This window comes from Selaginella moellendorffii, unplaced genomic scaffold (assembly GCF_000143415.4).
Source record: "Selaginella moellendorffii unplaced genomic scaffold, v1.0 SELMOscaffold_0, whole genome shotgun sequence".
Taxonomy (NCBI): Eukaryota; Viridiplantae; Streptophyta; class Lycopodiopsida; order Selaginellales; family Selaginellaceae; genus Selaginella; species Selaginella moellendorffii.
Genome location: NW_003314261.1, coordinates 6,896,454 through 6,914,530, shown reverse-complemented (window position 1 = coordinate 6,914,530; position 18,077 = coordinate 6,896,454). Strand labels below are relative to the sequence as shown.

At 49.2% G+C, this 18,077-nt stretch overlaps 6 protein-coding genes and 1 long non-coding RNA gene across 17 annotated transcripts; 4 read left to right on the top strand and 3 right to left on the bottom strand.

Moving 5' to 3' along the window:
* Window positions 1-76: 76 nt before the first annotated feature.
* LOC112346313 lies at window positions 77-799 on the bottom strand. The gene is made up of 3 exons (XR_002992374.1): window positions 732-799; window positions 424-563; window positions 77-366 (listed from the first exon to the last, which is right to left on the bottom strand). It is a non-coding gene; the product is annotated as an uncharacterized LOC112346313 (long non-coding RNA).
* Window positions 572-3,629, top strand: LOC9633066 (BTB/POZ domain-containing protein At5g48800). 5 transcript variants are annotated; one of them, XM_024674946.1, is made up of 6 exons: window positions 572-916; window positions 983-1,038; window positions 1,150-2,355; window positions 2,461-3,369; window positions 3,431-3,457; window positions 3,532-3,629. In XM_024674946.1, exons 1-4 carry the CDS (start codon window positions 769-771, stop codon window positions 2,986-2,988), a joined length of 1,938 nt encoding a protein of 645 aa, XP_024530714.1. In that variant the 5' UTR covers window positions 572-768; the 3' UTR covers window positions 2,989-3,369; window positions 3,431-3,457; window positions 3,532-3,629. The 5 variants fall into 5 exon arrangements, with proteins under 5 accessions (XP_024530714.1, XP_024530701.1, XP_024530709.1 ...); XM_024674933.1 differs by having other exon boundaries at window positions 969-1,038; XM_024674941.1 differs by having other exon boundaries at window positions 969-1,038; window positions 3,543-3,612.
* Window positions 3,613-4,920, top strand: LOC9643153 (protein FEZ). 3 transcript variants are annotated; one of them, XM_002961301.2, is made up of 5 exons: window positions 3,613-3,709; window positions 3,779-3,866; window positions 3,965-4,108; window positions 4,179-4,474; window positions 4,542-4,920. In XM_002961301.2, exons 1-5 carry the CDS (start codon window positions 3,698-3,700, stop codon window positions 4,851-4,853), a joined length of 852 nt encoding a protein of 283 aa, XP_002961347.2. In that variant the 5' UTR covers window positions 3,613-3,697; the 3' UTR covers window positions 4,854-4,920. The 3 variants fall into 3 exon arrangements, with proteins under 3 accessions (XP_002961347.2, XP_024530743.1, XP_024530735.1); XM_024674975.1 differs by lacking the exon at window positions 3,613-3,709 and having other exon boundaries at window positions 3,829-3,866; window positions 3,924-4,108; XM_024674967.1 differs by lacking the exon at window positions 3,613-3,709 and having other exon boundaries at window positions 3,829-3,866; window positions 3,906-4,108.
* Window positions 4,921-4,957: 37 nt separating this feature from the next.
* Window positions 4,958-8,759, top strand: LOC9643152 (putative potassium transporter 12). Of its 5 annotated transcripts, none has more exons than XM_024670856.1 (11): window positions 4,958-5,200; window positions 5,271-5,502; window positions 5,568-5,807; window positions 5,869-5,919; window positions 5,978-6,238; window positions 6,293-6,345; window positions 6,457-6,571; window positions 6,636-6,890; window positions 6,945-7,937; window positions 8,005-8,068; window positions 8,121-8,759. In XM_024670856.1, the coding sequence occupies exons 1-9, from the start codon at window positions 5,024-5,026 to the stop codon at window positions 7,934-7,936; spliced, it is 2,376 nt and encodes a 791-aa protein (XP_024526624.1). In that variant the 5' UTR covers window positions 4,958-5,023; the 3' UTR covers window position 7,937; window positions 8,005-8,068; window positions 8,121-8,759. The 5 variants fall into 5 exon arrangements, with proteins under 5 accessions (XP_024526624.1, XP_024526618.1, XP_024526604.1 ...); XM_024670850.1 differs by having other exon boundaries at window positions 6,293-6,396; XM_024670836.1 differs by having other exon boundaries at window positions 6,293-6,571; window positions 8,009-8,068.
* Window positions 8,143-9,252, top strand: LOC112349502 (putative F-box protein At3g16210). The gene is made up of 3 exons (XM_024684061.1): window positions 8,143-8,607; window positions 8,741-9,027; window positions 9,138-9,252. Exons 1-3 carry the CDS (start codon window positions 8,143-8,145, stop codon window positions 9,250-9,252), a joined length of 867 nt encoding a protein of 288 aa, XP_024539829.1.
* Window positions 9,253-9,895: 643 nt separating this feature from the next.
* LOC9643151 lies at window positions 9,896-11,958 on the bottom strand. Its single transcript, XM_024683995.1, has 5 exons — window positions 11,852-11,958; window positions 11,451-11,786; window positions 10,752-11,396; window positions 10,511-10,693; window positions 9,896-10,453 (listed from the first exon to the last, which is right to left on the bottom strand). Exons 1-5 carry the CDS (start codon window positions 11,945-11,947, stop codon window positions 9,896-9,898), a joined length of 1,818 nt encoding a protein of 605 aa, XP_024539763.1. The 5' UTR covers window positions 11,948-11,958.
* Window positions 11,959-13,651: 1,693 nt separating this feature from the next.
* Window positions 13,652-14,947, bottom strand: LOC9643150 (cationic peroxidase 2). Its single transcript, XM_002960649.2, has 4 exons — window positions 14,683-14,947; window positions 14,431-14,628; window positions 14,210-14,372; window positions 13,652-14,130 (listed from the first exon to the last, which is right to left on the bottom strand). Exons 1-4 carry the CDS (start codon window positions 14,908-14,910, stop codon window positions 13,721-13,723), a joined length of 999 nt encoding a protein of 332 aa, XP_002960695.2. The 5' UTR covers window positions 14,911-14,947; the 3' UTR covers window positions 13,652-13,720.
* Window positions 14,948-18,077: the final 3,130 nt, after the last annotated feature.

Sequence of the window (18,077 nt, the reverse complement as noted above, 5' to 3'; positions counted from 1 at the left end):
TGGCATTCGCACGGATCGAGCCTGGGTATTTCACGTGACAGCGGGAGAGATTCACCACTGTACCGTGGAGATATTATACATCTAAACATGTGCTTAAGCATCTAAGCTCCAGTGGAACACCTCACATGGTGTGCTGTTGGGACAATAACGTTTCGTCCCCGTTTTAAGAAAAACTACGAGAATTGACAAGGTAGAATACTTGGCTTGGAGAATTTTAAGCCTGGAACTTCACATGGAACTCCAGTTGGAATGCCAGCACCACTCGCCACGAATCTTTAGTCGGAGAAATCTCGTCTTCACTACTTGTATTGAAAATGGATTCTTTGCGCCGGCTAGCAGAGAAATTGGTTCGCTGGGATTGAAAGCCTGTCACACAACACAAGATACTCTATGAGTAAACTTTAAGACTTTGAAAACACGAACCTCGAAAAACTGGTGCTACAAATCTCGGAAATCGATCCATGCCCCATGGAGCTTTTCGTTCCCTCGCAGGGAAGTTTTTCCACTGGCTAAGAAAAAGCATATAGAATCCTCTACAGTTTCCCGCAAGAAAAGTTCGATTCCTATGAATCGGTCAGCATCATTAAACAAGCAGGGAGTGAAAAAAGAAGGAGTCCATCGAGGCAAGTAGCAGCAAAGACGACAGTGACGATATAAAAATGACTGCGGTCTCGCAAAAGAAGGGCCGCACAAAGCAAGCATCAGGATGCAAAGTCGTCTTTGAGAGATACCTGGAGTGATTGGAAGCTATAGCTTAGATGGCAAGGAATGATAAGATTTCGTCGCACAAGCGTGGCTCGACATCATCATCCTCACTCTCTTCTTCCTCGGCCGCCGCCGCGGCAGCAGCAGCGGCAGCAGCTGCGGCTTCAACTGGAGCCACTGCAGTCACAGCAGCAAAACGCACTGTCGAATGGTAGCAATTGATCGGAGCTTACTTTGTCTCTCATTGTGTTCTTGCCTTCCAGGGTAATGACATCAGATGTCCCAACAGATATATCCGTGGAAGTTGCAGGTACGAGCTTTGCACTCCACAAGGTGGGTGAATTCATACATCATCTCCTTTACATTCCAGCACCATTAGCAATCACAGAACTCCCAAAGAACTATTGAAGTTTTCTCAAACTTGCCTGTTTAATGTGCTAACAGTTCCCACTTGTGTCACGGAGTGGAAGAATACGGAAGCTGGTTGTGGAGACAAGAGACTTAGATCCATCACAAATCAAGTTACTGGAAATACCAGGTGGTGCAGAAGTATTCGAGCTGGTAGCCAAGTTCTGCTATGGAATCAACTTCGAGATTACCACTGCAAATGTTGCGGTCTTGAGGTGTGCTGCTCACTACCTGGAAATGACTGACGATTACGGAGAAGGAAACTTGGTGGTCCGCACCGAGACATACCTTAACGAAGTCGTCATTCAGGATTTCTCCGTATCGCTCGCTGTATTGCACAACTGTGAGAACCTCGTCCCATTAGCAGAAGAGCTCAAAATTGTGAGCAGATGCGTTGATGCGGTAGCAGCTATAGCCACGGCCTCGCTACCTTCAAGAGAGCAACTATCTTCAAGCATGGAGTACAACGGCAGCTCGGGATGGATTGACAGCCAAGTTCAAAGCTGCAAAACAGATCACTGGTGGTCAGAAGATCTGGCAATTCTGAGAATCGACTTCTACCAGCGTACCTTAGCGGCAATGATGTCCAGAGGTTTGCTGCACGAAAGCATTGGAGGAGCGCTGATAATCTACGCTCAGAGATACCTCAAAGGCCTCAACATGAAGCCCGTGACTAGTCACAACAAAACGAAACTAGCGCCAGCAGCAACGGTTCACGACTCTGGTATTCCTTCAATTCTGGAGCAGGAACAACGAGCATTAGTGGAAACACTTACAAGCATGCTACCTTGCGAGAAGAACTCTATAAGCTGCAGCTTCCTCTTTGGCTTGCTTCGCTCGGCCATAATTCTAGACGCATCCATCAGCTGCCGCATCGAGCTGGAGCAAAGAATAGGAATGCAAATGGATCAGGCAGCGCTGGACGATCTACTCATACCATCCATGTCCTTCACTTGCGACACCTTGTTCGATGTGGACGTCGTCCAAAGACTGGTGATAAACTTCCTCCAGCACAAGGAGAAGGAAGACTCTCAAGCCGGCGGCTACGAATCTGAGAGTACCAGTCCCCCGTCACAAAGCGCAGCCATCAAAGTCGCAAAGCTCATAGACAATTACCTCGCGGAGATTGCTCCCGATACAAACCTCAAGCTCCTCAAGTTCTACGCTCTGGCCGAGCTCGTCCCGGACTACGCAAGAGTTGTCAACGATGGATTGTACCGAGCAATCGACATCTATCTCAAGGTGAGTAAAACAACTCAAAGTTTTTTTAACTTACGTGCTTTGTTCTTCAGTGTGTTCTAACAAGTAAAAAACAAAACGTTTTTCCTCGCTTGTCCGCTTGAACAGGCCCATTCCAACCTTTCGGAGGGAGAAAGAAAAAAAATCTGTAAGCTCATGGACGTCCAGAAGCTATCGCAAGAGGCGTGCTCTCACGCAGCGCAAAACGAGAGATTACCTGTCCAGGTGGTCGTCCAGGTGCTCTACTTCGAGCAAGTGAGGCTCCGGGCAGCGATGGCGGCGTCCATGATGGAGGGAGACAACCTTGGGCATTTCCACCACAAGCTTGGCAGCGGTGCCCTCAGCGCCGCCATCTCGCCGAGAGATCACTACGCGTCAATCCGGAGGGAGAATCGCGAGCTCAAGCTGGAAGTTGCGAGGATGAGAATGCGGCTTACCGAGCTGGAGAAGGAGCACGTATGCATGAAGCAGGAGATGGAGAAAACGAGCTCCACGGCGCACAACTTCCTACATTCCGTGTCGAGGAGGCTGAGCCGATTGAATCCTTTCGGATCGAGGAATCAATCGCACGTCGCGGCGCCCCAGACGCCGGATTCGCGCGTCTCCAGCCGGAGGAGACGCCATTCCATCTCGTGAATGTCAAACCCTAGAACACCGAAATTTTCAAATTCTAGGGCTCTTTTAGAATCCCTCTCTTCTCTTTCGGATCAGTTCGCATCGCGGGATCAATCTGAGCAGCATTTCTACTCCATAGCTCTTGTTTGTGTGGATTTTACAGCGCATTTCGACGATCTGGCCCCCTAGATCGTCAAGAAAAAGGAAGAGCTCATTCTAGGGCTTCTCTTTCGGATCAATGCAGCATCTAAGCACTCTATAGCTCTTGTTTCTGTGGATTTTACAGCGCTTTTGGAAGATCTGACCACCAGATCCTCAAGAGGAATGGTCTTGGACAAAAGATCTATCGCGGCCGTATCGAGAGGAACATCATAAACGATGAAAGGAGTTATCCACGAGGCGGTAAAAAAACTCTTTTCTTTCTTTCTTACTTCCTGTTCTTACAAGTAGCACATTCTTGCAGCAAAGATCGTGGAGTGGTGAAACTGAGGTAAAAAAACATCTCTGTGCTTTTATGTCTCAGGTGAATCTCAAAGCCAAACTTCTTTTAACGTCTCCCTGTAGGAATCTCGCAGAGAAGAAAGCAGCGAGCGAGTTTCAGCGCGATTGTTCTTCTTAAGAACAGTCGACTCTCGTTTTTTTCTTCCTCCATGAAAACTTCGCACGGAGTCTTTGCTGGTCATTATCCGAATTTCCGAAAGATCTATCACAACACAGCAAATGGAGGGATATGCTCCGGCCGGTAATTGCTTGTCTTTATTTTCTCGCTTGTGCTCCAGTGTTCTCACTGGATTGTTTTTTTCCTCTCCAGCTTAACGACAAGATTAGCAGCATCTTAGTCCTCCACTGTTTGGAGCTGTGCTTCCTTATATGTATCCAATCCAGCCGCGCATGGAGAGGTAAAACACTCGCCCTGTGTTTTCAATCCTTTTTTTTAGTTCCTCGCAAGCGCACAGGATGCAAAATCAAAACGATCACTTTGATGTGATGCCGGAAGTCATTCTTCCGGGATTCAGGTTCCATCCCACTGACGAGGAGCTCGTTGGGTTTTATCTCCACCGGAAAGTCCAGCACAAAACTCTGCCTTTCGAGGTGATCACGCAGCTGGACATTTACAAGTATGATCCATGGGATCTCCCACGTAAGTTTGCTTTCTCGTTCGGGTTTGTCGGTGATACTAACTTGGTTTTTTCTTCTTTTGTTCTTGCCAGACATGGCGGTCTCTGGAGAGAACGTCTGGTATTTCTTCTGCTTGAGGGATCAAAAGTATCGAAACAGCACGCGGCCGAACAGAGTGACCAAGGGGGGATTCTGGAAAGCAACGGGCCCGGACCGTGCCATCTACACGAGCGACGGATCCAAATGCATTGGCCTCAAGAAATCTCTGGTTTTCTACAAAGGCAAAGCTGCCAAAGGCACCAAGACCGACTGGGTGATGCACGAGTTCCGACTTCCAGTCCTTGGTTCTACCAAGGATCCATCCAAAAAACGCCCTCCAGTCTTTGAGGTACTGGAAAGTTCTCTTCTCTCTTTTTTTTAAGCTAGTTCACTGATCACTGGCATTGTTCTTCCAGGAATCCTGGGCTGTTTGTCGCATTTTCAAGAAGCGCTCCATGGTGAGACGAGCTCCGTCAAACTCCTGGACCCCGGATCTCCCCGCAACAGACAAGCCATCGCTCGAGTCTCCATCGATTCCACAGCAGCAGCTCAACGCGATCAAGACTGTGCTTGTTCCACTTCCAAGCCTGGATTGCGAGAGTTTCATGGACACGACCAATCCTTTGGTCGATAGCGAGGAGAGCCCATCGTGCTCGACGTTTGGATCCAGTGCTTCTTCCTCGTCTTCGTGGGAATTGTCCGCTCTTATGGACTTGGTAGCTTCATAGCTTGCCACATCCATCCATCATAGTGTACATTCTATACTTTAAAAGCACGCTTTTCCTTTACACTTTAGTCGGCCTTTATGTTAAAAAGTGCCAAAACCTTCCCCTGTTTCTAGGGCTAGGGTTTTGCAGCTTCTTCCAAGTTCTTTCAGGGGGGACTCTTTCTTGCGGCTATGGTCGGGAGTGGAAGCCCTGAGATTCAATCCGCCGGGATCTCGTCATCAGACGACGACGAGGATTCCACGGCTGGGGTGGATTATCTGCGGCGGCGGCTCAAGCGATTGATCTCCAGGCACGATTCCTTGGAGGAGGAGGCCGCGTATTTCCCATGGATGCATTCTCACAATCAGGTCAGTCGCGGATTTCGAATCCATGGCTGCCGCATTCTTCTCCTGATCGATGCGCCTGCGGCATTTGCAGTCTAGCTCTGGATTGCTGCTCTTCAAGCTCGCATTCCAATCGATTGGAGTCGTCTATGGCGACCTTGGGACGTCGCCATTGTACGTCTTTAGCAGCACTTTCACTGGCGGGCATATCCCAAATCCGGAGAAGGATATCGTCGGGGCCTTGTCGCTTATTCTCTACACCTTGCTTCTCATCCCGCTTTGCAAATACGTGCTTGTGGTGCTGCGAGCAAACGACAATGGCGAAGGTAAGCGTGAACAGTTCTTCCAGAGATTCTAAAAGAAATTTCTGTGTTCGTTCTCGTATTTTCAGGTGGTACCTTTGCACTGTACTCTTTGATCTCTCGGTATGCCAAAATCAGCGTGGTTCATCCTACAGATCGTCAGCTTTCGACTTATAAGTTGCAAGTTCCTAGCAAAGAGCTGGAACGGGCCCTGTGGATCAAAGAGAAGCTCGAGAACAGTGGGCTTCTGAAGAACTTACTGCTCCTTATCACGTTAATTGGAACCTGTATGATTATAGGAGATGGAACACTTACACCAGCGATCTCGGGTACGTTTTCTTTGCTGGTAATTACAGACGGGATTGCTTTCTCTGTTTTTGTTTGCTTTAGTTCTATCTGCTATCAGTGGTCTGAAAGTGGCAGTACCAGCTATGGACCAAAGTAATCATTTCTCCACAATGCTTTTATGTTTGGCATTAATTCTTTCTTTCGTGCTCAGATGTCGTTGTTATTGTTTCCATTGTGGTCCTGGTCATCCTCTTCAGCTTGCAGCGTTTTGGAACGTCAAAAGTGGCGTTTCTTTTTGCCCCTGCTCTGCTGTTGTGGTTTCTTACAATTGGTGTCATTGGACTCTACAATTTGAGCAGAGGAGACATGAGGGTCTTCCAAGCTCTCAATCCGTGGCACATCTATCTCTACTTTAAGAGGAACGGGAAGGTTGCATGGATATCTTTGGGAGGAATTGTCTTGTGCATTACAGGTAGCCATAATTGTGTTTGCCAAGACGTTCTGTTTTGATTCGGTTCTCCTGTAGGAACCGAAGCTATGTTTGCTGATCTTGGCCACTTTTCTGTGAAATCTATTCAGGTCTCAGGGCACGGAATGGCCTTTTCTGGGATGTATTCAGAAAGCCTCAGTGTTTACTGTATCTTTCAGTTTATACTAAAGCCGGAACTAAGTTGTCTTCTTTTTGTGCAGATTGCGTTTACAACAGTGGTGCTTCCGTGTTTGCTTTTAGCCTACGGTGGACAGGCTTCGTATCTTATAAGAAATCCCGAACATGTGGGCGAGGCATTTTACAAATCGATTCCTGGTATACACGTGTTGTTTTCGTAGATTGACGAACATTTTTTTTTTCACTTTTTCCTTTTTTGAAGGTCCAATCTTCTGGCCTGTATTCGTAATAGCAACTATGGCTGCTGTTATCGCCAGCCAGGCTATGATATCAGCAAGTTTCTCCGTTATGAAGATGGCAGAATCAATGGGATGTTTTCCTCGGGTGCATATTCTTCACACGTCAAAGCGGTTTCCAGGGCAGATTTATATACCTGAGATAAACTGGCTTATCATGATCCTGACTGTAGCTCTCACGGCAGGATTCAAGGACACAACTCAACTTGGAAACGCATATGGTAAGTTCGTTTTTCTTGTATGAATTTGCCTTGCCAAACGCATACTTTCTCCAGGTATTGCCGTGGTTGCCACGATGTGCGTCACAACTTCTTTGGTCACGCTCATCATGTTAATGATCTGGCAGATCAATGTCCTCGTAGCACTGGGTTTTTTCCTTCTGTTCGGAACCATTGAGCTGGCGTACTTGTCATCTGTTCTTTTCAAAGTCACGGAAGGTGGATGGGTTCCACTAGTTCTCGCAGCCGGTCTCCTCTTCGTCATGTACATATGGCACTATGGCACGAAGATGAAGCACAAGTACGAAGTGAGGCACAAGCTTCCAATGGACTGGATATCTCAGCTGGGCTCCAATCTCGGGACAGTCAGGGTGGCCGGCTTGGGACTGGTGTACAACGAGCTCGTCCATGGCGTCCCGGGGATTTTCCACAGGTTTATCACTTACCTCCCTGCAATTCACTCGGTGCTGGTGTTTGTCTGCATCAGATACGTGCCAGTCGCGACGGTTCCTCGCGAGGAAAGGATAGTGGTGAGGCGTATCGGCCCCAAGAGCTATCACATGTACAGGTGCATCGTGAGGTATGGATACAGGGACATGCGAACCGAGACGGCGTGGCTATTCGAGCAACTGCTGGTGGAGTGCCTGGAGAACTTTATCCGCCGCGAGGCTCGGGAGGAGGCTTTGGAACGAGCAGAGAACGCCGCCGCCGCCGCCAACAACGAGAGCTTGTGCACGCCGCTTCTGCTGAGAAGGGTGGAGTCCGGGGAGTTCGAGGAGGACTTGATGGTGGCGGACAACGACGACGAGGCTGGCTCGTCCGTGAGCGAGGACGATTCTCTGGCGTTGCTGAGGAAGTGCCGAGAGACCGGGATCGTCTACTTGCTCGGCCACGGCGACGTGAGAGCTCGAAAGGACTCGTTCTTCCTTAAGAAGCTTGTCATCAATTACTTCTACGCGTTCCTCCGGAGGAACTGCAAGCAGAGAGCCGAGACGCTCAACATTCCGCCCGGCCAGCTGCTGAGGATTGGGATGACTTATTTCGTATAAGGTAAGACGTTTGATATCGCGCAGAACTTGTATAATGTATACTGACATTGCGGTTTCCTCGGTTTTAGAAAGGTGGCAGAGATGCAACTGTAAATGGCTTGCACATAACCAAAGGAGCTAGAAGCATTAAGAGTAAGTACCTTTTTGTCTTAAAAGGGAAGTTCTCATGTAGCCAAGGTTACAGTGGGGGGAGGAGGAAGACAACGATGGCTTTGCCACAAGAGGTTGTGGAGGAGATACTGCTCAAGCTGCCCTACTCGTCGCTCTTGGCTGCCAAGTGCGTTTGCAAGGCGTGGAAAGCAGCGATGGACAGCTCCAGCTTCAAGAGCAGCTACAGGGACAGTGCTAAGTTCTTCACGAAGGACAACTGCGTCGTGGACAGCAGCGGCAAGATGATGCGATGGGCGCCACGCGGTGATGGTCCGCAGCCAGACTGCCTGTGCACGGTCTCGGAGGACAAGCGTTTCATGCTGGCTCGCTCCACACTCCAGAGGAGGCTGTACCTTGGGAATCCTTTCCTCAACCAGTGGGAAGAGATTCCGTTCGTGCTTTCGAGTGACTGGTCCAGGGCTTGCATCTTCAACAGCAAGATCGTGGTGTGGGACTTGGAAGTTTTCACCTTCACACGCAGGGACAAGGATTGGTTCAGATTGGAAGAAGCCAAATACTTGGTAAGCCCTGTGGTGATAGACAACAAGATGTTTTACATGAATCTTCTATGCACGAGAGTGACCGAGTTTGACACCACAACTAATAGCTTTTCCTATTGCACCTTGCCCAGTGATGGCCACTTGGAAATCCAAGCTCTATCTAGTGAATGCTAGTGCCCGCGAGCCTAAGGTCCAGATCTTGGAGTTTGATTTGAAAGTCGAAGAGTTTAACTTGAAACGTGGTGTGGTGAGCGAGTATGTGATCGATTCTGGTGATCTCAGGTTCACTGGTCAAGCTGGGAACTACCTGAGTTTTTGCTCCCACAAGATGAAGACCTACGTCTCCTACGACATGGATGCCGGGACTTGGGACAAGAACATCTACCGGCCTTTCTCGACAATTCTGCAAATACAGATATCGCTTGATTGGTCCAATGCATGGTCAGTTAAATCTAAGAGTCCCTGTGATATTTCGGTCGGAAGCAGTGAAGGAGATCTTAAAAATCGAGATAACTACTGTGCTCTTGTAACTTGATTTTTATCTTTCACAGTTTACGATTATTTCTTATGCATGTCTCACCATCCTTGATGTTTGTTCCACCCCAGGAACTCGTGCTGCTTGTGCGCAAAGTTCTTCACGCAGTGCCTGGTTCTTTGAGACCTTGAAGGATCCCGTTTCTTTTGTGGCTTGTCAAACTCCGAGCCTTTGTCCAGCTCCACACGGTTTGGCAATTCCAGCGATGGACACGGTTTGGCTTGCCAGTTTTTGTATGAGATACACTGGCTTATCATGATCCTGACTTTAGCTCAACTCAAATTGCAACACAAAGCTACTGGAATCGTAACTATTGCTTCCTTCCATCGATTTGCTTCTCACACAGGATAGAAACTCATTTCGTGAACAGGTGCTAATCGTGTTACTTCTAGTCTTGGCTACTTCTTTTGTTTCCCATCAAGCCTCTGAAGAAAACAAAAAACTGTTTTTCTGAATCAGCCAAGTTTAAATGCTACAAACATTCAGTATATGATCTTTCTTCCTAGCTTGCACTTACACCACCAATCGGTGTAGAAAGTTGTGTACGACCAGACAAAGCTCCAGAACCACCAGCGGCCTCTGTTTTGTAAGATATCTCCGCTCACTTCTTGCCTTGATGAGCCACCTTCTCTCCAGCCGATGAAAATCTGCCACCGAAGTTCTATCACTCCCGACGGGGAGCATCACGGAGTGTTAAGCCACCGGCTTCAAGTTTTGATCCATGCCTGCGGCAACCACTGCACGTCCTGATGCATTTGCATCGAAAGCTGGAACTCAGTGAGGCAGGAGCCCTCTCGTTCTCCTCCCCCACCTCCTCCTGATCACCGAGAGGAAGTAGAGGACGAAGAGGAACAGCAGCGCAACCAGCAGCCTGGCAAGGATTGGAAGAAGCAGCGGGGTTGCCGCCACAGCCGTCGCTTGCAAGTTGAGATCATTGGAGGAAGCCAGCTGAAGATCCGCATTGCTGTTGCTGCCGCCACCTTTGCTTTCCAACAGCGAGTTCAGGAAGGCATCACTGCTGCTAATGCCTTCTCCTTCAAACAACTCGATGAAATCACTGGCACTGCCGCTGCTGCTGCCCACCCCGACGTCATCCACTAAACTATGAGAGCTCGATATTGAAGTCTCTTCAGCTTCTTGAAAAGTTTCGGTGTTGATCCTCTTGGCCTTCCCACCATCCTCGCCCAAGCTTCGAGGGAACCACCGCCACATAAAAGGTGGTGGCGATGCTGGTGGTGGTGAAGCATTGCTACGAGCCTCCTTAGTGTCAACAGTGCCGCCAGCCAGTAACTTCTGAGATGGAAATCCTGTGGCTGCATGGGACTTTAGCACCTGTTCAATTTTCAATCTTAGTACGAATATATCTGATTCCTGTCAGCAGAGGCATACCTTGTAAGATGACTCCTCGGCCATTGCTGCTGCAAGTTCCTCACTGTTCTTGTATGGAAGCCTCCTGTGCATTCCCACGCCATCGCCTCGCAAGCTCCGCCAAAAGACTGAAGCTGGTGTCGATGAAACATCAGCTTGCCTCAACAACTTTCGAGATCCTGCTGCTGCATGAGACTTTAGCACCTGTTCAGTGTAGATCTTAGTACGAATACATATCTGATTCCTGTCAACAGAGACATACCTTGTAGGATGACTCCTCGTCCATTGCTGCCATAAGTTCTTGTCCTTCACTATTCTTGTCTGGAGGCCTCCTGTGCTTTCTCATGCTGCTGGTGCCATCGCCTCTCAACCTCTGCCAAAAGACTGAGGCTGGTGGTGATGAAACACCGCCTTGTTCTTCCCCATCTTGTTGAGCGCTCAGTGGAGCTATGAAGCGATCCACCCAGCGGAACAGAGAAGGTCCATTCTCGTTGGAGACGAAGATAGGAGGACCTGGCGCTGCTTCCAGAAGCATCCGTCGGGAACTGGTAACTGGGACTCGATGCCACCCCAGGAAGTTTGTGAGTTCTTCCCATAATTCCTGGGACGTCACCTCGTCCTCCTCCAAGCCCGCGTTCAAAAGCCTACTCCACATTTCTTCCTTTATCGACTGGAGACTGGTCGGTAGCTTCCAAGTCCACTCTCCAACTAGCTTCTTAAGTTCCTCCACCTCCAGATGCAAATCGGCTCTGGACGGTAGCTCAATCGACGGGAGTGTCCAGGTCTGAAAGAAGCTCTGGATATCCTCCCAGCTCAGGTTGTCGTCGTTGTCGTCGATTGCAAGCGTCTTGCCACCGAGAGAAGTATACCGAACTGAATCCTCAGAGCCAGCCATGACCGCCTCTAGCTGCAAGAAAAGGTTGGTGCGGTTCCAGGCAAACCATCTAAGCTCTTGAGTTACCTCTTGCGAATCATGGTTGTCATCCTCGAGTACAGGTAATGGTGGTGGATCGTACTCGGGAACACTTGATGCTGCCGCGTGACTAACTGCCTCGAGCTGCGAGGGTGGTGCTGGCGAGGACGAATCCTCCAGCTCGATTGGAGCAACCGGCTGCAAGAGAAGATTAGCTACATCTGGAGTTACCTCTTGCAAGTCATGCTCGTCATCCTCCTCGAGTACAGGTGCATCATACTCGGGAACACTTGATGCTGGGTCACTGCTGGCGATCACTGCCTCGAGCTGCGAGGGCAGTGCTGGGAAATCCTCCGCTTCCTTGTCCGCTGTTGCTGCAGGAGTCTGCCCGCACGCGAAAAATGTCAAGGAACAAGAAAAAATGAGAGAAACGAGCGAGCTGTACACACCTCAAGGAGGAGGATCTTCAATCCCCTGCTTGCCTGTGTGCTTGCCTGTGCTGGAGCGCGTCGCAACCAGGAGAACGCCAATGCTAGAGCTTCCATCGCCGCCAATATAATAGGGTATCGATTTAGAAGATCGTGAGACCTTTCCATACTATTTAAGTTATAGCCTCTCCATTAAATTTTTTTATTTTTTTGCCAAAATAATAAAATTATTAGCTAATAAAAGATAATATCGGAGGAATATATGTAAAGAGATTTGCTTGGATTTTGCGAATCTGAGGATCATCAGCGGCCTTCTTTCAACCGCTAATCTTAAGAAAACTTTATTTCTGGAGAGGCAAAAACCACTACCTTATTTCTTGTTTCGTCAAAAACGTCACCAAGGGAGAGAAGAACCGCAAAAATCACTACCGACAAGATGCATGCCTCAAATTTTTCCAAAAGTGCAACTGATGATTGTACGTTTCGCTCTTCCTTGCCTTTCCATGGATGAGACCTTGGTATACGTCGCCATTGGCATGCCTTAGGACCCAATTTCCATCGTAGAAGATCGTCCATCGACCTTGGAAACATAGAATCACGACGAGAAGAGAAGGGATTAACGATCGTTACTTCATTCATTTTCGGTTGTCCTCCTCCACAACATCCTTTATACAAACCATCTCCACTGATGGGGGAGTTCGCTCGTTTTCCTGATGAAACCACGCCTTATGCTTTGTCCAGGCATTGCTGTAGTTGCCACATTACTTTGGTCACGCTTATCATGTTAATCACTCGGTAAGTTTTCCTTCTTTTCGGAACCATCGAGCTGGCGTGTACTTGTCATCGGTTCTGCTCACGGAAGGAAGATGGGTTCCAGTAGTTCTCGCCTTCGTCATGTACATATGCACGAAGATGAAACACAAGTACGAAGTGAGGCACAGGGTGGCCGGCCTGGGACTGGTGTACAACGAGCTCGTCCACATGTCTCTATATCCATACCTCACGTACACGTATGTGGTAGCTCCTGGGGCCCTTTCCTCGCGGGGAACTGTTGCGACTAGCACGTATCTGATGCAGAAGAACACCGTGGAAAATCCCCACGGAGTGGTTATTCGAGCAGCTGCTGGTGGAGTTCCTGGAGAACTTTATCCGCCGCGAGGGAGGCTCGCGAGGAGGTTTTGGAACGAGCAGAGAACGCCGCCGCCGCCAACACCGAGGCCGCTTCTGCTGAGGAGGGGGTTCGAGGAGGGCTTGATGGTGGCGGACAACGACGAGCTAGGAGCTGGCATCGCCTACTTGCTCGGCCACGGCGACGTGCGAGCTCGGAACTCGTTCTTCCTCAAGGAAGTGCAAGCATTCCGTCCGGCCATGTACTCCAGCTTGAAGAGCGGACAGTGGTAAGTTCTTTGCGGAGGACAACTAGATCGAGGACAGCAGCGGCAAGCTCATGCGATGGTGGCGCCACACCGTGATTGTCCGCAGCCAGACCGCCTGTGCGTAGTCTCGGAGGACAAGCGTTGATATATTCCAGACATGAGAGGAGGCTCTACGTTTGGAATCCTTTTCTCGGGGAGAGTGGGCTGATTACGCCTTGCCCAACAATGCCAACCTTGTAGCTTGGAAATTCAAGCTCTATGTAGTGAAGATACAGTTTACAATTTTATGGTTGATCCATACCTTTACTTTGACAGAAAACAAGCTGCATGAAGGTCTCATGACCATTAGTCTCGTGGCCAGGCTTCCCAAGCATGTCATTTGGAAAGTGATATAGTTTCCTGAGCTGCAAGAACGGTAAACTATGCATTTAATTTTGTGACGCAGTAAAGAAAAATGGCCATATTCACAGTTTACGATTATTTCCAAAAAGAATCAGTCACGGTTTCACCGTGTTTAATGGGTGTTTACCATGGAGCAGACCCTCCTGATTTCCCCATTGTGCTTGTTCTTCCACCCAATGTATCCCATCTTCACCATCGAGGCCGCAAACTGCGACAAAAAGTCGTGCTGCTTGTGCGCAAGGTTCTTGACGTAGTGACTTGTTCTCGAGTCCTCGTTGAGAACTTGATCCGACATGAGGACCCCGTTTCTCCTGGCCAAGTTCTTGTGGTAGCTGTTGTCGAACACAAACTCCGAGCCTTTGTCCAGCTCCACACGGTTTGGCGACCCCGGTGCTGGGCACTGCCTCCGGAGATGAGAGAGGTATCTGGGATTGATGGTCGGGTCCGGCTTGCCAGTTTTCGTAAAGTTGTCCAAACGATTGCTGAATGTGGCGCAGCCGGCGGTACCAAGAGTGTGACCACCTGTGGTTTGCAAGGGAGTAGCGTTAATGCCTACTTACAAACTGGAGGGAAGGAGATGGAAGTTGAAATCGATTCGTACCTGAGAGAACGACGAGGTCCTGGACTGACAAGCCGCGCTCCTTGAAGTTTTGAATGAGAGCCGATGCATCGCCAAACGGGGATGGTAAGGTGTTGCCACGTTCCTGGCTGGAAACTCTTCCGTCGTAGCGTCCGGTTGGGACTTGGTAATACTTTCCTCCAAGCTGCAGTGACAACGTCTTAGAACTTGATTCGGCGTTTCTCAAAAGATGCTAAGCTTACCATGACGGTCGAGTCTCTGGCAGCTATGGCGAGAGTGTCGGCACAGGAGACAACTCCAGGACAAGCTGCTTCCAACCTCTGCTTTGCTTCCTCAATCACCTCGAAGCCCCTGGCGGACATGAAGTTTGGAAGGGACAATTTTTCCACTTTAGTTCCGTCGGTGGGAGTTGAGTCGAGAAGAATCGATCCATCACAGCCCTGGAGAACAGCAAAGTTAGAAAACCAGAATTTAAATCTTGTAAAGCTACTCACGTCGACGAAACAGTCGTGGAAGTGCAAGCGAAGAACTCCTGCTGGTATCGTCCTGTCCCAACCGGCGTGCTTGCTTAGAGTGTCCCTTATGATCCTCTCGGCCTGAGGACAAGATCTCGAGTAGCTGTGGTAGCCATGCTTGCGTCCTCCACTCTCACCGTGAGCCAAGATACCCAAGCTCAGTGACAGCAGGAGCAAAACCAAAACGCTCCCTCTCCAAGTTTCCATCCTCGTTCCAAACTTCTTCAATCACTTGGCACTTCTTCTTCCTCCTCAAATTCTCTTGGCAGTGATCGATGATCCGAAGATGAGCGCCGTTCCTTATGAAATGAGCCACTGATACAAGGCTCTTATAGTCCAAGCTACTTGTAACTTAGTCGTCATAAAGCGTGTCTGCTGCCTCTGATGACTGTTTCCAGGCTTAAAAAACCCATTGACAAGGTCCAAATCCAGAGAAGCTTGCACCTCATAGATTTGAGGAAGTCCAAGCTCTGCACGAGAAATAGGAAAATCCAGCCAACTAACGTACAAAAGAAAGGTTCCGAAAGGACGTACATCTGTAGGCCGCGTTTTCTATTGCATTTCCAAGCTCTGACTTAGTTCTGTTTGTTATGTTTTTTGCTTTTTCTTCTTCTTCTTCTTCATGATGTTCTTATTCTTCTTGTTTTTCTTCTTTTTGTCTATGACAGGAGCAGCGACGGGCAGCGACGAGCTCGGCCCCGCTGTTGTCTTCATCGATTCCTGGAGTGAACCATCGCAAAGATTGTGGACGAGAAAACACTTCAAACGATCCATGTCTGTACCTCCTCGGAGTCCGAAAAAGAAGCAACGTGATGGATCTTCAATCCGGTGGAATGCTTCCCCGGAAACAACACACAAGAAAACGAAGAACATCGTAAGACAATACATACATTTGCTCGGGAGGAGGCTTTGGAACGAGCAGAGAACCCCGCCGCCGCCGTCAACAACGAGGCCGCTTCTGCTGAGGAGGGGGTTCGAGGAGGACTTGATGGTGGCGGACAACGACGACGAGGCTGGCTCGTCCGTGAGCGAGGACGATTCTCTGGCGTTGCTGAGGAAGCGCCGAGAGACCGGGATCGTCTACTTGCTCGGCCACGGCGACGTGAGAGCTCGAAAGGACTCGTTCTTCCTTAAGAAGCTTGTCATCAATTACCTCTCGCGTTCCTCCGGAGGAACTGCAAGCAGAGAGCCGAGATGCTCAACATTCCGCCCGGCCAGCTTGGGATGACTTATTTCGTATAAGGTAAGATCGCGCAGAACTTGTATAATGTATATTAAGAGTAAGTACCTTTTGTCGTAAGAAGGAAGTTCTCATGTATATAGGTTGCAGTTGTGGGCGGGAGGAGGAAGACAACGATGGCATTGCCGCAGAGGAGGTTGTGGAGGAGATACTGCTCAAGCTGCCCTAATCGTCGCTCTGGCGTGGAAAGCAGCCGTGGACAGCTCCAGCTTCAAGAGCAGCTACGTCGTGGACAGCGGCGGCAAGATGATGCGATGGGCGCGACGCGGTGATGGTCCGCAGCCAGACTGCCTGTGCGCGGTCTCGGAGGACAAGCGTTTCATGCTGGCTCGCTCCACACTCCGTTTGAAGCTCTACCTTGGGAATCCTTTCCTCAACGTGTGGGAAGAGATTCCCTACTGGTCCAGGGCTTGCATCTTCAACAATAAGATCGTGGTGTGGGACTTCGATGGTGAAGTTTTCACCTTCACGCGCGGGGACAAGGATTGGTTCAGATTGGAAGAAGCCAAAATCTCGGTAAGGCCTGTGGTGACTCACAGCAAGATGTTTTACATGGATTCCTTATGCACAAGAGTGACTGAGCTTGACACCACAACTAATAGCTTCTGATTATAAGATCTCCTTCACTACTTCTCTCTCGCCATGCGACCGAAATATCACAGATTTAACTTATTGACCAAGCATTGGACCAATCAAGCGTCTGAATTTTCAGAAGTGTCGAGAAAGGCCGGTAGATGTTCCTGTCCCAAGTCCCGGCATCCATGTAGACGTAAGTCTTCATCTTGTAGGAGCAAAAATTCAGGTAGTTCCTAGCTTGACCAGTGAAGCTGAGGCCACAATCGTCAAAATCGATCACATACTCGCTCACCACACCACGTTTCAAGTTAAACTCTTCGAGTTTCAAATCAAACTCCAAGATCTGGACCTTGAGCTCGCGGCACACTACCATCAAGATAGAGCTTGGATTTCCAAGTGACGAGATATGCTCGATTCCTGCCACCATTGGGCAAGGCGCAATTCGGAGATAACTATTGTCCTTTGTAACTTGATTCTTATCTTCACATTTCACGATTGTTTCTTACGCATGTCTCACCATCCTTGATGGGTGTTTCCATTCTACCCTTTGTGTTTGTTCCACCCCAGGAACTCGTGCTGCTTGTGCGCAAATTTCTTCACGCAGTGCCTGGTTCTTTGAGAACTTGAAGGATCCCGTTTCTTTTGTAGTTTGTCAAACTCCGAGCCTTTGTCCAGCCCCACACGGTTTGCCAATTCCGGCGATGGACACTGCCGCTGGAGATGACAGGTATCTGGCGGCTTGCCAGTTTTTGTATGAGATACACTGGCTTATCATGATCCTGACTGTAGCTCAACTCAAATTGCGACACAAAGCTACTGGAATTGTAACTATTGCTTCCTTCCATCGATTTGCTTCTCACACAGGGTAGTAACTCATTTCGTGAACAGGTGCTGATCTAGTCTTGGCTACTTCTTTTGTTTCCCACCAAACCTCTGAAGAAAACAAAAAACTGTTTCTTTTCTGAATCAGCCAAGTTTAAATGCTACAAACATTCAGTATATGATCTTTCTTCCTAGCTTGCACTTACACCACCAATCGGTGTAGAAAGTTGTGTACGACCAGACAAAGCTCCAGAACCACCAGCGGCCTCTGTTTTGTAAGATATCTCCGCTCACTTCTTGCCTTGATGAGCCACCTTCTCTCCAGCCGATGAAAATCTGCCACCGAAGTTCTATCACTCCCGACGGGGAGCATCACGGAGTGTTAAGCCACCGGCTTCAAGTTTTGATCCATGCCTGCGGCAACCACTGCACGTCCTGATGCATTTGCATCGAAAGCTGGAACTCAGTGAGGCAGGAGCCCTCTCTTCCTCCTCCCCCACCTCCTCCTGATCACCGAGAGGAAGTAGAGGACGAAGAGGAAGAGCAGCGCGACCAGCAGCCCGGCAAGGATTGGAAGAAGCAGCGGAGTTGCCGCCACAGCCGTCGCTTGCAAGTTGAGATCATTGGAGGAAGCCAGCTGAAGATCCGCATTGCTGTTGCTGCCGCCACCTTTGCTTTCCAACAGCGAGTTCAGGAAGGCATCACTGCTGCTAATGCCTTCTCCTTCAAACAACTC